The sequence below is a fragment of the Uloborus diversus genome, chromosome 2 (assembly GCF_026930045.1).
Source record: "Uloborus diversus isolate 005 chromosome 2, Udiv.v.3.1, whole genome shotgun sequence".
Lineage (NCBI taxonomy): Eukaryota > Metazoa > Arthropoda > Arachnida > Araneae > Uloboridae > Uloborus > Uloborus diversus.
In genome coordinates this window covers 138,021,224-138,043,056 of record NC_072732.1, presented here as the reverse complement: position 1 = coordinate 138,043,056, position 21,833 = coordinate 138,021,224, and the positions used below count along the sequence as shown (strand labels likewise).

The 21,833-nt window shown below is 32.0% G+C and overlaps 1 protein-coding gene across 3 annotated transcripts in view; it reads left to right on the top strand.

Moving 5' to 3' along the window:
- LOC129217360 (ubiquitin carboxyl-terminal hydrolase 16-like) overlaps positions 1 to 21,833 on the top strand; it is a 74,560-nt gene that overhangs the window by 38,897 nt on the left and 13,830 nt on the right. For all 3 annotated transcript variants that reach the window (XM_054851646.1, XM_054851647.1, XM_054851645.1), the window contains exons 10-15: positions 2,008 to 2,095; positions 4,807 to 4,894; positions 5,022 to 5,110; positions 13,715 to 13,771; positions 15,135 to 15,275; positions 16,122 to 16,875. In XM_054851646.1, coding sequence (XP_054707621.1) covers positions 2,008 to 2,095; positions 4,807 to 4,894; positions 5,022 to 5,110; positions 13,715 to 13,771; positions 15,135 to 15,275; positions 16,122 to 16,875 — 1,217 coding nt within the window. The remainder of the gene's footprint in view (positions 1 to 2,007; positions 2,096 to 4,806; positions 4,895 to 5,021; positions 5,111 to 13,714; positions 13,772 to 15,134; positions 15,276 to 16,121; positions 16,876 to 21,833) is intronic.

The following is a 21,833-nucleotide window of genomic DNA, read 5'->3' as shown; positions in this document are numbered from 1 at the left end:
GCTAGAATGATTTAAATTTAAAATTGAAAAAGAAAAAAAAAAAGAAAATCATTATGTAAAAAAAATGCAAACAAGTGTCTGTAAAATGGCACTGTTCATTGTTTTATTCCTTCTCAAAGACTATGGTAGAATCTATAACCATCATTACATTCTGATTTAAAAAAAAATTTTTTTTTAATAATTTATTTTAGCCGTCATTGTGAAGGTAATCTCAGCTTTAATGTGAGGTTTACTACCTACAGCTAGGTTATAATTAATTCAGATTGTTCATAAGTGTGAAACTGTTGCATGTTGATAACGTAATCCAGCTGTTTGGTTTATGCTTGTATGTTATCCCTTATCCCACGTTTTACTTGTAATTTTTTAATTTAGATTTTTTTAAAAGTATTTCTTTGCATCTTTTTATGAATTTCATGGCAGATATAATGCTGCTTTACTTCCATGACTGTTGTAGACTGCTAAAAAAAATTCTGCTATTAGGGTGATTGAAAGAAAATTGGTAGTAACATTTTTCTTTTTCTAAACAACTCAATTTTAAAAGAATAGACACTTAAATATTTTGTTAATTGCAAAAAAAAAAAATATATTTGAATTTTGAAATTTTGAATTGAAATTGTTTTTCGCAATCACGAACTGAGACAGGACCCTACTCATTGGAGTTATTGTTTCTAGAAACAGCTTCTGTCCCCCCCCCCCCCCCCAAGCCTGCCTCTCCTCCTGGGCGGTTACGTGTGCATAGTTTTGTGTGTAAGTGTGTAGGCTTGTATGTGTGCATAGACCGTGTGTATGCACGTAGGCGTGTGTGAGTGTGTGAGCGTGCCTGTGTGTAGGACATGGGCGGTGGTGCTGCAGAGGCTTCTGGCGCAAGCTGAAAAAGGCACGGAACATCAAAAACGGTCAAATAAGAACAATAAGCAATCGTGATTGCTCAAAAAAATATAGTAATCTGTATTATATGTTAATATTAGGCAGGTTGACGTTGATAACCTGGAATTTTTCTTAAGGTCAAATTTCATTCTCCCCTGGCTGGATTTAGGGTAGGACAGGCGGGGCTACTGCCCCGGGGGGCCTCCACAACAAAGGGGCCCCCCACAGTAAAATTTTTACAAAATATCCTAACTTTCACGGGTCGAAAATATCGAATATATACATATACATTAAAATGTTCGGATATATATCAATGGATATTTTCCAAAATATGATGATCTTTTCGAACCCTGATTAGGGGCCTCCACTCCTTCCTTGTCCCGGGGCCTCCACACTTCCAAATCCGGCCCTGCATTCTCCATCTTTCTTAGCAACCCTGTGCAAAAGGGAGTCTTTCTTGCTGATGATTGTGTCCTTGTTGCCCTGTCCCTGAGATAAATGTGCCTTTCTTTGTTTTTAATGTAAAAAATGCTGCCTTTATTAAACAGCTGTTCTTCCCTTTTTTTTGATGAGGAGGGCCGATTGCCCCCTTTGCTTCACATAAAAGAGGATTGTGACTTCCTTGGCAAACTCTAATCCTGAGAAAGTCAGGGACCAATGTCTCACAAAAATGGTGGTCACTAGCCTAGTCAGATCTTTTTCCTCGGGCAAAAGGAAGTCGTAACAGATCTTGCGTGTATCTATTACCAAACTAGGACTGCCAATACAGGAAAAAAAGGGTGTTGAAACGTTTGCACCATACATCCCTATTTACTGCACCCCAGGAAGTATGTTTTTTTATCGATATTTGCATACATGTATTTGTTATGTGCTATTTAAAATCAAGACATTTGGAATGGTTTTATTTTTATATTAATTTTCTGCTAATTTTTGGATAACTGTACAGATTCTGCATATTTATCTCCCCCTAAACAATGTACAATATTTTGCTCTGATAATATGAATTTAAATAAATAAGGAATTATAAATCTTTTCTTCCTGGATATTCTGGTATCTAGGAAAGTATTTGGTGAGAAAATCACTCAATGTGTTTATAAAAAAGGAAATCACACGCAATATTTTTTTTCCCCTTTAATACAGGTCACCCCAATATAGTCACTTCCAAGAACAAGATAGTCATGAATTGCTGAGGCAGCTTCTAGATGGTGTACGACAAGAAGAGATAAAAGTAAGCTTGCTTTCAAATGAATTTAAGCATTTACATTTCCTACTGAAAAAACATGGCTGGTAATGAAAATTAAAGAAATAATATTTGCTGTTTTTATAAAAGCTGATCTATTGATATGCAGTTGAGTGATAATAGTTTGAGCTTGCCATAAATCTGATTTAATAAAAAAGAAGGATTGGGGGATTTTTCAGAGTAAATGACCTGAAGCTTTTTAGTATAAATGAACATGTCACCACTAGCATTTTGTCCCTTATCGAGTCCCATACTATTAAGAAAGTAAAAGTTTCCACATTCAACTGTATCTCGCATTCTGTGAATTTTCGCCATTTATCAAAGTTTTACCCTTACTGTCATTGCAGTAGATTTAGGTTTGGGGCTTTAAACCCAAACAAATCTTTATGCTTGGAGAAGAATGTTTTTTTGCTAATTAACTACATGAAATAAAAAGTTTGTATGGTAGCAATAAATGAGAAAATCAACTTAATAAATATGTAAACAGTAACAAAACTGCATGCATGTATTTTGAGTTTAGGAGGGAATCCCTTTAATAATTCCAAATATTGTTTCAATGTGAAAAAAATGTTTAAAAGGACTTTTCTTTTTTAACTTTGTTCACTCCTAACTCACAACTTTTCATTTAGCTTACGTATTCCTTATTAAATTCAAAACAAGTATCAGCAATTTTGTTTCTATTTATGCATTAATTGCATTTCTTATCTTGTTTATTATTAAAACAATATAGTGCTTCATTTCTTGGTTGATGAAGTAAAAGTGTTGCCAATTTTCAAGTTGTTTGGTTTGCTACTTTTGTTTACAATTAAAATTAAATGAAATCATTTCTTTAATTTATCTACGCGTTAAAAAGAAGAACTGCACTAAACTGATTTCAGGTACACAAACTTCTTTAAATGCCTTTTTTATCATCTAAATTTTACAAACAATTATACTGCACTGAGTATTTTTATAGGAAATTTTAGTTTATACTTTAATAGATAGCTTGAGACTTATATAGCTCAGTTCAAAAGTTTTAGAGACCTTATTTCTTCTCAAGTTTGATAATAAATAAAACATGAAAGAAAAAGACAAAAACAAAAAATTGAAGATTCAAGTAAATGTATAACAACAAAAAGTCCTGCATTGAAAATTGTCATAAAATAATTTCATTGGCATTGAAAGTGCTAATGAAATATCATTTTAAACCTTTTAGGTCAATTCCTGATCTTGGCTATTTATTTGTCAGTTCATTTTAAATCTTTTATATTTATAGTCTCACTGTCCAGTTATATAATAATCCGATCATTATAACAAGATTTTTTGAATAAAATCTAATTGACTCCTAATCACTCTGTGAAGACCACAGCATCTTGTATGAAATTGTTCTTCAAAAAATACCTGGCCGAAGAGCTTTTGCAATGGCAACGAATTTGTAACCACAAGGCGCAGAGTTCACACAATTCTGCCCAAAATTCTTCTGAAGCCTTGCTGCACAACTCCCTAGGAAGCTTGATTCTTGTTCGCCCATTGACCTTTCCCTTCTTATTTGCACCATTTTAAGTTGTATTACTTACCATTATGTGATGACCATTGAACTCAAAAGCACTTCCTACTCAGCTAACTTTCATCAAGTTTTTTCATGCAAGATGTGACAGTAACTCCTTTCCTCTCTGGAACAACAAAATGCATTCTCGTGCTTGGCTGCAAGGAAAAAATATCCTGCTAGTAAGAAGCTTACTGACATCGAGGCCTGTTATTCCGAATTTTTCCAAGGGGGAAGGGGGCTTGTAGGTGCGGCTTCACAGCATAATTAAAAAAAAAAAAAAAAAAATCAATGAAAGCCTACCTAGGAAGTTATCTGAAAAGCGTTTTACTCAAAACTTGAAAATTTCCACTTTAATTCCTTTGCTTCTCACTGCTTCAATTGAAGGATGAACCTGCTGGCATCTCAAGGAGATGACTTCATCCACCTGGGATGGCATTCCAGTAGTCCAGCCTACGCTCAAACACTATGATGCATTTGTATTTATGCTAAAACTTTTGCCATGTTTGTATTATGTTTTTTTCCCTCAGGTCACTACATCCAGTTAAACCCTCACCAGGGTAGGTACGGTAGTGATTGGTGGGGGTTAAATAAATTAAATCAAATGCAATATTCCTTTAAGTACAGTGAATGCAGAGGCAGTAGTTTTCTCCTGTTCATTTAGAAGATATATGGACTTAGCTTACATAGGACCAGTTCAACATTACAGATAATGGACTGAGAGAAAAGGATGATTTAATACAGCATGAACATTCTCTATGAGTTTAGCATATGAATTAGCCTGTCACATCTCATGGAAAGTTCCCTTCACTTTGAATAGAAAACGGTTTATCATTGATATGTGCAACATTTTTATCATTCAACTTTTAAAAGTTTTCTCTCTTTATTTTAGCATAAAATAGAGATTGAAAAACTTTTTAAGGGAAAAGTACATTTTTGTAGTGTAATATTCAATGCGTTGAAAAATACATTTTCCATGTTTCCTTTTTAAAAAACATGTTTTCTGCAACATCATGCCTGTATATTGACACTCCTTAAATTTAGGTACATTAAAAAATAGGTAAAAGGTGATGAGTGGTTGGGGAAAAAATGTTAAAAAAAAAATAAACAAGGTTTTTTTTTTTTTTTTTTTTTTTGTTACCTATTATTTTCAATTATTTGTTTGTCTATCTAGAGGCAGAGAAAAGCTCTTCTAAAGGTTTTTAATTTGGAAAATGTTCCTCCTGATGAAGTTGATAAATCAACAAAAAAATTATTTAAAGGTGAGGTATAATAGAGAAACTAATAAAACTAGTTATATTTTCTGCATGCTTATTTCCCATATTGCTTAAAAGTTTTTTTTAATGAAATTTTCTTTCAATGTAAAACTTAAGTTTTATCACCCTGTAGAATATGGACGGTATGCTGGACATACTATTGTCGAAAGGATATTTGGCGGTCTTCTTGTCAGTACCGTTTTGTGTGAGGAGTGCAATGCAGTAAGTATTTACTTTTTTCAATCAGTAGTAATTTTCAAATCATAATTTTTGTTTACCACGGGCCTTAACACCAAGATGCGTACAGACTCCTGGGAAACTACTTGGAAAACAAAAATTGTTTCGAAGTACTTGGAAGTCCTTGGATTTTCTAAATAGTCCTTGGAATCTTTCTTGAGTACAAAGTAATGCAACTTGGATTATGTTCCCAATTTTTAGATAAAGAAATCATTGCATTTTGCTTCTAAATTGTAATAACAACTGATTGACATCCTATTTAGTTTTGTGCTTGAAAAATCAAGATTTTTTTTTTTTTTTTTTGAAAAATCTAGGATTTTATTTCATTTTATTTTTAGCGCTAGGCACCAGTATTGTGATATCAACCAGCACCCAAAGCGGCTTGTTTTATTTGTTTTAAAGGAATTCCTTTTAGGATGAAGTCCGGGTAAGGAAGACGGCGCTAGCTTGAATATCCCTTTCTCCCCAGCCTACTTTCTTATCCTAATTCTGTTAGCACAATTAAAGCAAACAGATGGCTCTGAATAAAATTGATTTCTAACAAATAATATGCAGATCTAACATCCAAATAAGTTATTTGTTCATTGTTTAAGTTTGCATGTTTATGATTGAAATTTGTGGTTTTCATTATGCTTGAAAAAACTCTTGTTTCTCGGATCGCAAAAAGGATTTGTTTTGCAATTACGATTTTTGCTTATTGTTGCTTTTACTTAGAATTAATATGAGTAAAATTTGGCTAGCGAATTTCCCTTAGCCTTATTACATTGGTTATTTTTATAGGAAGTTCGCCCAGAGCTAAAGTTTAGCTAAAGTTAAATTTTTTTTTTCTAAATAAATCGATTTGGCTTTCTGCACCAAAAGCTTCATGTACCAAAAAAATTTCCACCATTCATTACCAACTTCTTTTTTAGTGTGGATGTATTGGTGATAAACAATATTAAAGTGATTGTATATATATCATTCTGACTTAAATGAAAAGGTAGATTTTATTAATTAATGTGTTTCAATAGCAATTGAATGCAGAACTGAATCCTTGTATATGTTTATTTTTGTTTTAGTCATTCTCTTATAATCTTGTTTTAATTTTAAAATCTTTCAAATTTTACTCCTTGTTACACACAAATTTATGACCATACTCATAATTTTAAAATGTTTATTATTATTTTCTAGTAGTAATAAAGTTTGCAAGCTTTTTGCAACTTAGACTGGGGTTGGAGTTACATCTTTGAGTCGTTTCTGATTTCTGGATAAACGTTCTTGCTTTTATTTATTTATTTTCTTAAATTTCACTTATAGAATTTTAACATGGTGAAGTTTTTGAGCAATATTTATCATTTATCAGAGAAGGTCTCTAAAAATAAAATGCAAAATAATCAGCCATGGAAATTTTATTTTAAATTTAATTATGTTCCTAAACCTTTATTGAAGTCAATAAAGTTTTTACAAAAAAAAAAAAGATAAATTATAAAGTAAATTTTAATGCATGAAGGGAAAAAAAAACTATTTTAATTACTTTATTAATATTCTACTAAAAGAGAGGGGGAAAAGCCTAGACCTGCTCCTGTGCTGAGCTAAATAAAATTAAAGCTAAATTAAGTTAGCAAATGTATGAGCAGATGCTCTTTTTCTGTTTCCTCCTTTTCTTTTTCAGTTTCTTTCCCTCCTTTTCTTTTCAAAATCTGTCTGTCTGCTCATAGTTTTCAAAGAACATACTAAATAAAAAGATGACTATTTTGTTGTGAAAAGAATAGTTTTAATGTTTAGTTTTTATGTAGAGTTTTCTTTTTCTTTTCTTTTAGATTAGTGTTACATGATACGAGAACAGTAATAAATGTAACTAAACACACCCACTCATACAAATACACTGCTCAAAACAATTAGGGGAGCACATGGTTCGAACAAATTTATGCAAAGATGTATACCAATAAGTATCATAAAATGAATTATCCATAATTTAAAGATTACCCCCAAAGCAGAATACTACTAAATTTGCGACGCACGTCGCAGAACTGATGCCTGAGCTGCAGAACAATGCTACTCAAATGTGAGAGAAAAAACTCAGACAAATTTTCTGCAGAAATTCTACAGATTTCTGTGAAATTTCTGCAGAAAATCTGCAGAAACTGCAGTTTTTCTGCAAATATCTTCCAACTCAAGATAAAATTTTTCAAAAAGTCTGCAGATATCTTTAAAATACCATTAAATCTAAAACTCTTGGAAATTACAATAATTCGGCGGAAAACTCGCAAAAAATAATGAATTCGATAAGTCATCTGCAGGAACTTAAGATTTACTTTGAACTTAAAGAAATCTACAGAATTTGCGCAAAGCTTCTGCAGAAATTTCATATTTTAAATCTGAAAAGATTATGATTTTTCTAACGCTTTTGGTTTTTCCCTCAATCGACTCTCATCCACTGCAGTTTCCCCCATAAACTTTTTTTTTTATATACATTCCAACGTCTAACGCCGAAAATTACGTGTCTTGTTTGAGATTTCAATCCTTTTGTATCCAGAAAATAATTCAGTTGTTTAGAAAGTTTTTAAGTGTTTTATTATTTGCTACCCTAACTCGACTCATTTTACTTATTATTTAAGTAATTTATTTTTTTTTAAACATTATTTTAATTTTTCAGTAGAATTTTTAGAAAATTTTGTATCTTTACTCTTTTTATGCATTTTAGGAAGCATGTAAAACATTTTTGGAGAATCTCAATCGGTTTAGGTTCCACAGAGATGCACAGCAGCAGTAAAGTTTTAAAAAGTGAAAAAAAAAAAAAAACTCCTATATGAAACGATTTTGATTTAGGGCTCCCGATTTGTGGAAAAGATCACGTTGGTTGCTTGTGCATACAATGCTTGAAGTATTTGCTGAACAATTTTGGTCAAATGATTTTACGTTGCAGAACATCGTCAAGTATTCTGCTTTGGGGAAGCTTACTAGGTAACGGAATATGAAAATCTTATATGCAAATCAAAGTTCATGACGTCAAAAACCAGAAAAAGGAGATAAGGGCAGAAATTGGGATGTTGCAAAAACGTCTGTTTTATTGCTGTAACTGTGAAATTCGATTGTGCAGTATTTGTTTTCGAGACAAGGTTACTTGAGAATGCCTCAACAACGTGATTAACTGGAATCCATGGCATGCCGTGTTATAGGCAGACTGGATTCCGAGCAAACACAACGTAATGTCGCGGACCCTGTTGGAGTCGCCAGAAGTGATGTTACAAGGCTGTGGAACGATTCCAAGAAACAGGAAATGTTAGAAGTCGACCGGGGTTAAGGTCGGCATGCTCCACTACAGCAACTGATGACCGTTTTATACAGTTAACAGCCTGTCGAGACAAAACAGAGAATGATATGCATCTGCAATGACAGTTGTGCTTAACTACAGGATAAAGGGTGTCCAGCCAAACTACGTAATTGGCTTCATAAGGGAGGGCTCTATGCATGTAGGCCAATGGTCAGCATTCCGTTGACCACACGCCACCGTGTGGCCCGAAGAAGATGGGCTGCTGAACATTGAGATTAGGAGCAACATGATTGGAGCCAAGTGCTGTTTACAGACGAGTCCCGATTCAGTCTGGAGTGTGACACCCGACGTGTTCTGGTATGGAAGGACAAGGGCACTGGAAATAACCCTGTATTCGTTCGTGAATTGTCACAAAACCAACTAGGTGATTGGATGGTATGTTGTGGAATCAGCATAGGCAGACGTACGGACCTGCATATCACTCGGAATGGCACTTTGACGGGCTGAAGGTATGCAGACGAGATACTGCGACCTGATGTCATTCCTAACACTGGAGACATTAGAGATTTCTTTGTTTTCAGGATGATTATGCTCGACCATATAGAGCTCATCTGGTGGAAAACATGCTTGAAGCTGAAACAATACAGCGTATGGAATTGCCAGCGTGCTCTCCTGACCTGGATCCAGTCGAACATGTTTGGGTTATGCTCGGAAAACGCATTGCTGCGTGACCAAGGCCGCCTGTTACTGTTCGAGACTTGAAGATTGCACTTCTTGAGGAGTGGAACAGTATTCCCCAAAGTCAGATCTATAACTTCATCGCATCCATGGCAAACAGGTGTGCAGTAGTCTTAAATGTTTGAGGAGACCACACGCCCTTTTAAAACTCATACATCATGTCTAAACAGTGCCTTTTTTTAATTGTTTACAAGTAAACAAATTGTTGCACCAAATCATCTTTTCGTGTTTTTTCCATATTTTTAAGAAATTAAAACTTAATTCCTTTTTTTTTTTTTGCATCTTTTTACTGTATTGCGTATCAATACGCTTGTACTATCCATTGTATGCCAATAGGTGGCTGTCTCGTGCGGTTTTCTTCACTTTTTTGCTTGCTCCCCTAATTGTTTTGAGCAGTGTATAAACCTTGTTGGTGTGTACTGCCATGTGCAGGTAAAGGGCAGTAACTGCTCATTTTTCATTTTTTTGCATTTTTGTCTTTTATTGTACAAGCTTGCTTGTTTGGTTTCCGCTGAAAAAAAATCGAGAAAAAAACGTCTTATTTCAACATTTCCTTAATGTTAGTATGGAATTCAACACGCATTTCTTCAAACACCTAGAAAACTCATTTCTGCAGATACTGCTATTTACCTGCCCACGGTAAGTGTTATAATGCTCAATAGGGTGGAACAAAAATGACCTAAATTTTTTTTTTCAATTTTTTTGGTTTGCCGTAGGGGGGAAAAGTTGTCATTTAAGTTTAAAAAGAAGCAGAAGAAATTTCATTGCTTTACTACAATATCTTTAGGTGCCGCAACGAGCTTAAAGTTTGATAATAACCGAAATTTCCATTTAAGAATGAAATTCCTTTTTATGCTTTCCTACTGTATATAACGGCACAAAATATGGCAGTAAATACATTTTTTAAGCATTATATTAGGGAAAAAATACTAATTACGAAATACAGTTTTAAAAAAAATCGTAACCTTTACTAATAATAAAGCTGAAAGTCTGTCTGGAGATCTAGATCTCTGTCTGGATCTATGTGACGCGCATAGCGCCTAGACTTTTCGGCTGATTTTCATAAAATTTGGCACAAAGTTAGTTTGTAGCATGGGGGTGTGCACCTCGAAGTGATTTTTCGAAAATTCGATTTTGTTCTTTTTCTATTCCAATTTTAATCACATTTACCCGAGCAAGATTATAAGATGGGCGAGTAAATTACCAAGTTGTCATAACGTGGAACCGTAACATGGGTAAGCCAATTGGCGAGAAATTCTTCTTACATGTTTTGTAAATATACAAGCAAACCAAATGAGCTTTTAATTTTTCTACAACGGGCAAAACCGTGCGGGTATCACTAGTATACTATAAAAGACATTAACAATTCCATTTTTACCATTTAAAGTATTCTTAATGATTGTAAATAAATGGATAAACCTGTATGATGTTTGTGTCTACTTCTTTAATGTATTAAAGTGTTTTTTTTTTTTTTTTTTTTTTGTACCAAATAACTCTTTCTTCCAAATAACTCTTGAGTCAATTTTTCGTCTTCTGCGACTGAAACATACTTTTTAAGAACCGCTTAGTGGTTACAAGTTTCACTTTGAGGGATTCACTAGACAAATGTTTTACCAGTGGGGGTTTGGTTATTTCATTTTAACACCACGAGATCAAATCGATGTAATCTTAAGCAGCAAAAATTATTTGTTGAACTTTAAACTTCTTAACCCTGCCTCTACTTTGTGTTCTTGCATTCAACACACGTCGTAATCCAAGTTCTCCTACATTTCTACGCTCTTTGCATAACATAGCCAAATGGAGATTTTCTGTTGCATCAAAATACCCATTTCTTTATATAACCCGGTCTATAATGTTCTTAAAATCATGAGAGAGATATCGTGAATGTAAGATACGTTCAAATAAATGTTTAGAGCCGTAAGTACGAGAAGGTTTTAACTTAATCTTAAACCACACAGGAGCATACGCTTTGCCCACTTGATCCGTACAAGAAATGGATCCTTTCTTGAAAATGTATGAATGAATAATGATTGCTATTAATATATTTCAGTGTTATTATTTGTTTCAAACAATTTTAGCGAAATGCCATGCCCATATAAAGGAAACTATACTTTAACAATGTACTGAGTCAGAGTCTTGAGATTTTCAGTCGGATTTTTAGTTGCCACGTACAATCGAAATATAAAGTTTGCAAATGTAAGTCATCTGGAGTGGGGAAGTTTTCCCAGGTTCCTTGAAGATAAATCTAGTGATCAAGTCCCACTTGATATAGTGACACACATATCCAATACATATTTGTGATCGGTACTTATGTCCTGTATGTTCTCAAAAAGAACGTTATTTTCAATAGGTAAGGAAGTAACCACAGGAAGATTAGAACAGGTTTCTAGCTGTTGACCTATTTTGTCTTTAAATTCGTTTGTTTCTTTTATTTTACCATCTAAGAATCAATTAGGCTTATATTTCTTTTGTCTCAAAGAAGCTCTTGACCAAATGTAATCTATTCTGGAAACTAAAAAGTCATATATATTTCACTTACAGAAAGATCTTTTCCAGCCGCAGTTTTTAGGTCATGTCTAATAAAACAGTAGCATTTCATTACATCTTCATAAGTAGGTAGAAAAACTTCATTGAAATCGCTAAAGATTCAAAAATAGGACATTCTGACATTTGTCTCGTCTGCACTTGTTTAGACTGAGCCATTGCAACTCACAACAATGAAGTATCTTACCAACTAACGAAATTTTACGTTACTCACTAACTCAACTCGACAAAGAAATTGACACCTGATCTGAGCTTGGCCCCACTCACACAAATCACTGCTGACCAGCCCATTTACACATCCGCTGCTGCAATGAATCAAGCTCCCAGATGCCAGTGCATTCGGCAGAAAGTGCGTTTTTGCGAAACTTACTTCGCTCTTGCGGCACCTCAAGACATAATCCGAACAATAACAAAAAAGTTATTTTGCGACCTGTTGAGCATAAAAATTGCTTTTCGACAGCATTTGGAGCATAAAGATAAATTTGAAATTTAAAAAAAAAATTTAAATGTAGCAAAAATTGCAATTTTGCAAAACTTTATGCTTTTTGCGGCATCTCAAGACGTGCTTCAATATTTTTCATATTTTTTTTACATCTTGTTTGCATGAAAAGGCAACTTTTTTGCACTACGGCAAATTAAAAATCAAAAACTTTTTTTTCGTTCCACCCTAATGCTCAATCCATTTGCAAGGGTGTGAAATTCTCACATATATATTTGCACTTTTTTCGCAGAATTTTTAACTTTGGCTTTAAAGTGTTGCCGGTGTATGTATTAGGTCACACTTGACACGCATACAAAGCATTATAGACACACATACAAAGCATACAAGAAAATTTTTTGATGAAGTTAATGACATTTTTCAGTAAGACCTTATATTCAAATCTTTGACATTTTAAAGACACAGTTAAAAATTCTGGGATTAAAGTGCAAATATATGTATGAGGTAGTGAGAAGCATAAGGATGTAAGTGAACACTTTTTTAAGTTTTAAGTAAAACACATTTAAGGTAAGCTTTAATTGAAATTTTTTTCTAAATCATGCTGTCAGCTGCATCTACCAGGACTACCAGTACTATCTCCAGGGGCAAATCCAGGATTTATTTCTCACTACCTATTTTTGTGAAAGTATTGCATCAATATTCTATTTTTGTGAAAGTTTTTTTTTTTTTTTTTATCATCGATTTTTTGATCTTTTAAAGGCACATTTTAATTTTTGTCTCAGAAAATTAGAGCAATTTAAACGTTAGTTTGAAAAGTGCAAATGTCATTAACTTATATTTCGAACATTTTTTTTTGGAGGGGGGGGGGAACCTAAGAGGTACGGAAAATATCATTGTATCTCAGCTCAATAAGCTTTGTACTATGTACTGTACAATTCAGGAAATCACCATCCCCTAAAACTGATGCTAAATGATTGCTTAAAAGCAATTTGGTGAGAAAAATTGAAACTTGAGTTTAATACTATGAAAAAGATGTTACCTGAGCGATTGTTCATATAAATCATCTTAGCATTTTATTTTATGAGTAAACTATGTTTTAAACAGAAAACCATGTTTTCTATTTTAAAACACAGGTTTTTGTGAAACTTTCGTTTTTTTAATATTGTTTCTAGAATGTGTCGATTTTCAAAGTTAGTTTTTTGAGGCTGCTGATTTTATAACTTGATTTTTGTGAAAGTACCGATTTTAAAATAAGATTTTTGTGAAAGTACCGAAAAGCGTTAGTAAAATAAACCTGTATTGGGCCTTGATCTCTTACCCCAAGACAGATTACAGGTTCACCTAACATTTATACTGGTTATCTCCAAATTTTTAATTTTTGCACTTAACATCACTATGCTTTTCACTGTCTCATGTGTACAAATGTCACACCAATGCAAATGGATTTTGCAAAGAGAGTAGAAGATGAAAAGAAATAATCCAGTTAGCTGGATTTAATGCTTTTATTCACACTGTCCTGTTTTGTGCATGTTTGTGTGTAAATTATTACAAGTCATTGTATGAAGATATAGTTTGTATTTTTGCATGGCTGTTGATGGTTATTGCTTATTTTTAGGTCTCTCAGGTGGTTGAACCTTTTATGGATTTGTCTTTACCATTATTTGAAGAAAAGGTAAAATATTTACATTTTGTTGATGTCCTCAGTTTATGTTCTTGTTTACCATGTTTCACTTTTTCTCATTCACAAATATATATAAAACATATGATTAGGGCCTGAGTTACATGCACTAAAAATATATGAAATATGCACTAAAAACTAAAAAAAGATGCAACAATATTTTTTTATGTCAAGAAAGTTGTTATACCTGAATGAAAAATGGAATCTCTATTTTTCTTTTTGTTACTAATTTTGTTTAATGCATATTAAAGCAATTTTTTACACAAAAAGTGGTGTGCACATTAATTACTTTCATTGGAATAAATCACAATATTGTTTCCTTTTGTTAGACATTGCCTGTTTTCCATTTAATATTTCTAAAGATAAAAATATTCTTTTAAATTCCGTAGAATTTCTTTAAAGTAAAATTTTAATCTTAAAGCAAGTGATGATCACTATTTTAAACAGAAGTGTTTTTATGCATTTATGCACTAGTGTCAAAAGGGGAAAAAATATGCAGTAGCACATTTGAATATAATTCAAGCTCTTGTAATAATGGAATCTTCTTACAAAACAGTAATCTGCATATGAAAACAATTGTATTTATTCTCTTATCAACATTAATAAATAAATCATCATAATCAATCATTACTAATAGGAGATTTATTCAAAATTTATATTCAGTTTTTTGCACATAATTACTTCTTAATGTTGTTGTTTCTAATGAAGTACAAAGTTCGAAAGGTTTATATGTCTCCAAAAGTCTTGATAACAAGATCTGCTAATTCTAGAGCCCAATGGCTGTAGAGAATTTCAATTGTTGGTGCTCCAAGTTGGAGGAGGAAGCGAATAATGGCCTGGCAATTAAAAACATGATCAGGGGTTAGTTGTGAATTTAGACAGTACTTGCAGATGGGAATAGATTTGATGTTAGTTGGTAAAATTTTCATGTTCCTTGAAGGCTTCTTACGTAGCCTAGCTATTCTACAAGAGAGGTTTCTTGGGCAGTGAAGGTCGTGGATTGTTGCTTTGCTAAAATGCTGATTGTAGATCCTTCGCCTGGCAACAGCATTCACGTCTGTGAAGGTGGCTGTTAGAGGTTTGATCTAAGTCACGATTACTTCTTCATGTATCATGCATATTGCAAATTTTTTTTCCAGTAAAGCCAATTTTGAAGTAGCTACAAAATAAAATAATGGCTCCCCCCATTAAAAAAAAAAAAAAAAAACCTTTATAACTAAATGGGTTTTATTTGTGTTAAAAAGCTATATTGTAAGCTTTGATTTCATCTTTGACAATTAAAATAATAACTAATCATTTTTGTAATCTCTGTTTATTTGGTGTTCATTTTGAAATGAAAGCAAAATTTTCTTTCTAGCCTTCAAGAGGTCGGAAGTCTGAAATTGATGCCGATGAAACTATTGCAGAAGAATATGTCCTTAATAAGCCAAAATCCGACCCAGAAAAGCCTAGCAAATATCAAGAAAGGAAGATGAAACAATTAGCAAAAAAAGAAAAAGTATGATTTCAGATATAGATATTATGATTTTTTTTATGATTTTACAAAATACTGAATATTAAAATAAGCTAAAGTCTACCACGCAAAAAACAATGTATTTAATTAGAATTGCTGTTCAACCTCAAAAACTAAAAAAATGTTCAAAATGTGAAAATAAATAAATAACAAATAAAAATTTAAAGGAAAGTAAAGTAAAATTGGGAAATTCTTATATATTTATATATTTAAAAAAATAACGAAAACTGGCATAGTTGTCCTGTTGTTTATAATTTTTTATTTATACTAAGAAGGGAATTAATGACAAAAATCAGAGCCGAAATATCTTTTTTTTCCTAACTTTTTTCCAAGAAAGTTAATTGCTTATATTCATTCACCTCAAATTATTCTTTATTTAACTATGATTTAAATGAAAATTTTGAATTTTGTCAATAATATTTCAGGAAAAAAGAGGAACAACTTTTTTTTGTCATTTATGATCAAGTCTGCAGTACTGTATTAAAACATAATTTGGAAAAATATTACATATATATATGTTTTAGAGTTGCAAGGAAGTTCTCAATGGAGTAAAAATCCTGAGCTTTCAAACGTTAATCAGCAGTGATAACAAAGCTGCTTTGCATTATAAAAAAGTTTTTTTTTTTTTTTTGCATTCCAAATGATTCCCTTGTAACCCTAAGACCCATGTATACATCATTTTTAGAAATTTGTGCTATAATAGCATTAATTCTCCTTTTTTTTTGACCATGATGCTGCTAAAGGTTTTATGCTTTCCTTGTGATTTGCATTATAATTCTGTCAGTGCTTCCGTTTATGTTTTACAGTAATAATGTTTTTTACTTTTAACAGAAAAAAGGCAAGAATGTGAAAAACAAAAGAAATTCAGATTCTGGAATAGCTACGATATCTGATGAAACAAAAAATGCGTCAGAAAATGCTTCCAATGAGGAAACTAATACGTGCCATGATTTATTATATGAAGAAAGTGAAAAATTTGATAAAACAGATGGGATCCTTATAAATCCGGAAAATGGGGAGCCTGCTATGCAGTCGCCTCTAGCCAATGTAAGTGAAGCTGGTTCTGAATCATCTCTCAAAGAAACAGACGAGGAAGATCCAGTTGAAAAGAATAAAACTGATGACAAGAAAAATGATGGCACTTGTGAAAAAACTGAAAAACCAGTCTCCAAAGAAGTTGGTTTTGGAAAAGACGGAAAATCCTCTGTGAGTGATAAGAAAAATAGTGGAGATAAGGACAAGGTCAACTCGGAAGAAAAATTCGAAAATTTTCATGAAAAAGTAAATGGGGAAGCTCCCGAGAAAAAGTGTTGTGGAGAAGATGAGGTAGAGACAATTCAGGAAGGACCTTCAGACTGTCTGGAAAAAGCAGATGTTGAAAATTCTGAAAAAATTCAGCGCCAGCATTCTGCATCTAATGGCAAACCTGATAATGAGCTTATCTCAAAATTTTCTATGTTGTTAAATGAAGAAAAAACTGAAGAACTGAGAAACTCTCCAGACCAAGTGATTAATAATTCAAAAAATGATAATGAATCTGAGGAAGACACTTTTGTAAAAGATAATAACAATTCGTCTGATAAAGGTAAGACTAAATTTTGTTTTCTGAATCCAACAGTTGAAATTAAGTGCATTTATTTGATGTGACTGAAATAATTTTTTGTCCACTGGGGGGTGTTTTTAATCCATTTGCCAACTTCTACAGATTGATCATAAAATTCACATTCTGCCTGTACTTTACACTTTTAGGCCAATCCTGATTTTTATGCATTTCAAAATCCAATAGCTTGCACCTCCATAAAAGTTATCAATTTTTGCTTACTTTGCCTGGTTCTACCGCTTAGACATCATACTATTTTCTTTAACTTAACCTCATCTTTAGTAATAATAAAGCTGAAAGTCTCTTTCTGTCTGGATCTCTCTCTGTCTAGATCTCTCTCTGTCCGGATATCTCTCTGCCTGGATATCTGTCTGGATCTCTGTTTGACTGTCAGGATCTCTGTGACGCCAATAGCCCCTAGACCGTTCTGCCGATTTTCATGAAATTTGGCACAAAATTAGTTTATAGCATGGGGGTGTGCAAGCGATTTTTCGAAAATTGATTTTATTCTTTTTCTATTCCAATTTTAAGAACATTTTATCGGGCAAATTATCATTTTGTGAACAAGTAAATTACCAAATTATCACAACATGGAACCGTAACATGGGCGAGCCATTTAACATAGCAAATTGGCGAGAAATTCATCATGCATTATTTGTAAATATACAGGCGAACCAACTGACCTTTTAATTTTCTACTACAGGCAAAGCCGTGCAGGTACTGCTAGTACTTCATATTCTCTAGTAGAGCAAGGAGGATAGAAGAAAGGGGAGACGCTCAACGCAACAAAACCTGAAGCTAAAATCGTAACTGGTTTTAACTGGCACGGAAAAAGTCTATCCAAAACATTCGGCTTTGAAGGGCTTTATCAGTGCTATTTTACCTAGAATGCTGTGTTTAATAGTAAATATTTTCTGTTGATTTAACTAAAATGCCCGCTTGTGTTGCGCACAGGTGTACAAACAGAACGGGAAACAAGATTCCATGGATATCTTTCGTGTCATCATAAAAGAATAATTAAATGGTTTAGGTATTGGGGAAAAAATATTGAAAAAAAAGCAATTCACTTAGACAATTATATTCAAAATTATTGCACTTTAAAGGGCATTAGTGGGTAACACAAAGGGTTAGACATTTGGCAGGCAAGAAGTCATTTATGCCAGGACAGTGGAAAAAATGGCAAAAACAGAATTAGAGAAAGTTGAATTGAGTTCTGTTGACAAAGATATAGGAATTAAATTTTTTAGTTATCATTTTTATTATTTATTATATTTATTCATAATTTGCAAAATTTGCATTTAGTAACAAAAGTAATCCTTTGAAACCTTCACCACAACATGTTGCAATATAATGCAGTAAAATTTTTCTATGAGCCTATTTCTTTTAAACATAAAATTTCAGATCAGTAATTTTTTTTTTAAAATTAAGTTTGGCACATTTCTGCCAAAGGTAGGGGAAAAAAATTCTAAAAGTGGTCTTTCAAAACTATTTTTTGCTCAAGTGGCAAAACAAGATTTGCTTCATTTATGGGGATTGGATATAACGTGTTTAATATCATTAAATTATTTAATTAGATGTAATTTTAACTACATTCTAATAATTTTCACATTTTTGTGCCTAAAATATTGAATTGCATCAGTGGAACAGTAATCCATTGTTTTAGTGAAATGCTTTTCTTTTTTTTTTTTTATGAATGCAGAAAGAAAGTGGAGAGTAAAAAGCAATAAAAATCAACTCACTGCCTTTGGTATAAAATATTAAACTGTCCTAACCACTAAATAAGAAATTCTCATCTTTTAATTTTTAGCAGGGAAGTAGTGCAAATTTTGCAATGCCAACAAAGTAATAAAAATTATAAGAGGTCAACTATGATTGTATAGTGTAAAATATAAATGTGATAAAAATGTATAATTCATACTAAATAAAATTTTATTATTGATAATTACTCCTAAAAATAATCAAAGCTCATTCAAATTCAGTTGGATCCGGTATATCAGGACATTTTTTTAAACATTGCATTGCAATATGCAAATTTTAAATCATTATCTATTTCCCCTGGTTTACTTTAAATTGTTTTGATTATACATTTATATTAATGAAGAACTTAGTCTTGGTCCGCTTTAATTTAAGTTTCAATTGGATCATTCAAATTGTACACTTGTACTTGTTTTCCCAGTTTTTGCCACTATCCTGGCAAAAGTAACCCTTTGCGGGCAGGACGACCAACCTCATCAAAAATTTAAACTGTTATTCTTTTTCCAGGTTTCATTTAGATTTTCAAGCTATTTAATTTTGACAGAAAATAGTCAAATAATATAGAAAATTATTATTTTTTCTCTAAAGAAATAATACGTTTTTTTCTCCTGACTGGGGATGTTGATACCCGAGGAAAAGTAGTCGAGAACTGGTAATGTCTAGTCATTTTAGACAATCATCCTTTGCATTTATTTTCCTGTCTCAAATATAAATTCAATTTTTATTTAAAAAAAAATAACAATCTTTGGAAGCATTCGTTTAAGCAAGTTTAATATTACATTTATTTTTAAGCTAGATGTCGAAGAAAACCAAAACTAAAATTTAATTAAAGCATGTTTAATATCTTTTATTAATTTTCTGAGGGCAAAATTAAAAAAAACTACATAAGTTGTCTGTAAAAATTCCATTTTTTGTCCCCTTTTGAGTACTGGCAAAAAATCTATTTTTGCTGGAAGTTGAAAACTGTGGTTTTTTTCACCCGTGGCGAAATACTTGCGAATCCTGGCAACACAGCTTGAATTACTCATTTCTTGTTCGAAATATCTGTACTAGAACCATAGAAAAAAAAAGGATAGAGCACATATTTTTTTAAATGCAAGAAAACTATAAATTTGCTACATCAAATTATAATGTATAATGATGATTCATCCTATTTTAACTGTCACAATTTAAAAAAAAGGTTAATATTCCAGAAATACAGTGCATAATAAAAATGTCTCATTTGTGCAAATGGCTTAAGCAATACATAAATTTTGAACTACAAGGCAGTTTTTTTTTTTTTTAATTAAACTTATTGAAGAGAGCTCTTGACAAAGGAAATGTAATAGAAAATTTTTTAAAATTTTTGCCTATTTTAAGGGTATTTTTTAAGAAAGTTAAATTTTTGTCATACATTTGTGTTTTACTTTCAATATGTCAATATTTGTTGTGTATAATAAAGCCATTTTCTGTACTCGGTACATTTTGCAGTTCTTTCAAACAATGTACATTCTGTAGTTCTTTCAAAGAACGTTCAAAATTTATAAGATTAAAGCATCCACATTTTTTAGTATAATTTCTTATGTGTTTATACTCTTATTCTAACTAAGCAGTTTTAGACATATTTTTCATTAATTAAGTGCGTTTAAGCTTCTGAAATTGTGTGGTAATCGGGGGAAATAAATAACTACTCTACATTCCAAAAATGCATTCACTAACAACAAAAATGAATAAAAGTAAGAAAAAAAAATCTCAAAGAAATAGCTTTTTCATTGTTGTATGATAAATAAAGCATTTTTTTTTTCTCCAACAGTAAAAATTATAAAAGTGCTGCACATTTATTTCTTTTTCTGAACGTTTTCCCTATTACTCTACATTGAATACCATTGCTTTCTTGAGTAGAGTTTCCCCTTTCCCTCTCCCTTACCCGCTCTGTCCACGGCTTCAAGTGCGCGCAGCAAGTTTACGGCTTTGGACGTCTCCCCTTTCTTCTATCCTCCTTGTAGTAGAGGAGTTTCATCCTCATCATTTTGCCTTGCTCACTTTAAAATTTCAATCCTGTTGCAAGTTGATTCAAACCAATAAAAGTCATAAAACTTTTAACTAATTTTTACCTGTGTTGTTAAACATTTTTCAAATATTTTTTCAAAAAAGTAAAATAATGTTTCGTTTATTTTGCACTGTTAAAATGAAAGTGAAATTGTTGGTTTGTGAAGCATTTCTCCATGGCAGATATATCAATATTGCTAGAGTACACTATTTGTTTTCTCAAATAAAGGCATAGAATCTCATCCCTTATGTGTTTTATTCTATGCTTGGAAATCTAGGATAAACCTAAAACTAGCCCTTATCCTTCATCACTAAATCTCTAAACAAGTACAGTAGAAGACTGTTAAACGCACATCTTGGGACCAAAGCTTTTGCGTTATACAGGTTTTTGCATTATATAGATCCATAGCACAAATTTTGAAACTAATATTCAGAATATATCAATATATTTCCACTTCAGAATAAGTTTTAACTGCAGTGTGTATTAAAGCACTAATTACACAATATATATATATATATATATATATATATATATATATATATATATATATTGCCATTCAAAAAATACGTTTCACAATCAAAATAAAGTGAATCTTACTGCAGTTCTGCAAGTTTTATGGTTAGTATAACAGCTGCATTTTCCTAAGTAACCTGTTTTTTTTTAACTGATTGTGAATACTGATTTTCATTTAAAAGCTTTGAATTTAGGTGGAAAGGTGAAAAACTGTTTCAAAATTTAATTTGCCTAACAATTTTTTTTAATGTTTGCAAGGGCTTTTTTTTAACTGCAAAACTGTCTATATGGAGCTTTATTTCTTGAACAAAAAGACAGGTTTTTCATTTTTTTTTTACTTCATATTTTAAGTGATTAAATATTTATTCTCAATAAATATTTAATTAGCAATCTGTACCTACAGATTGCTAATTAAATATTCAAAGTGCTTGTTTGTGTGAACCTTTTTGTTCATTCAGTGCTCATAGTTTTTTTTTTTCCTTCTCTACTAAAATCAGTTGCCAAAATTAATGTTTGCTGAAGTTTGAAATATTTAGTTTTTTAATAAAGCAATCCATTGAATAGTGCTAATAGTTACATTAAAATGAAAAAAAAAATCCACCAAACAAATGAACAAATGAACTAAGTAATTGAATATGTAACATTT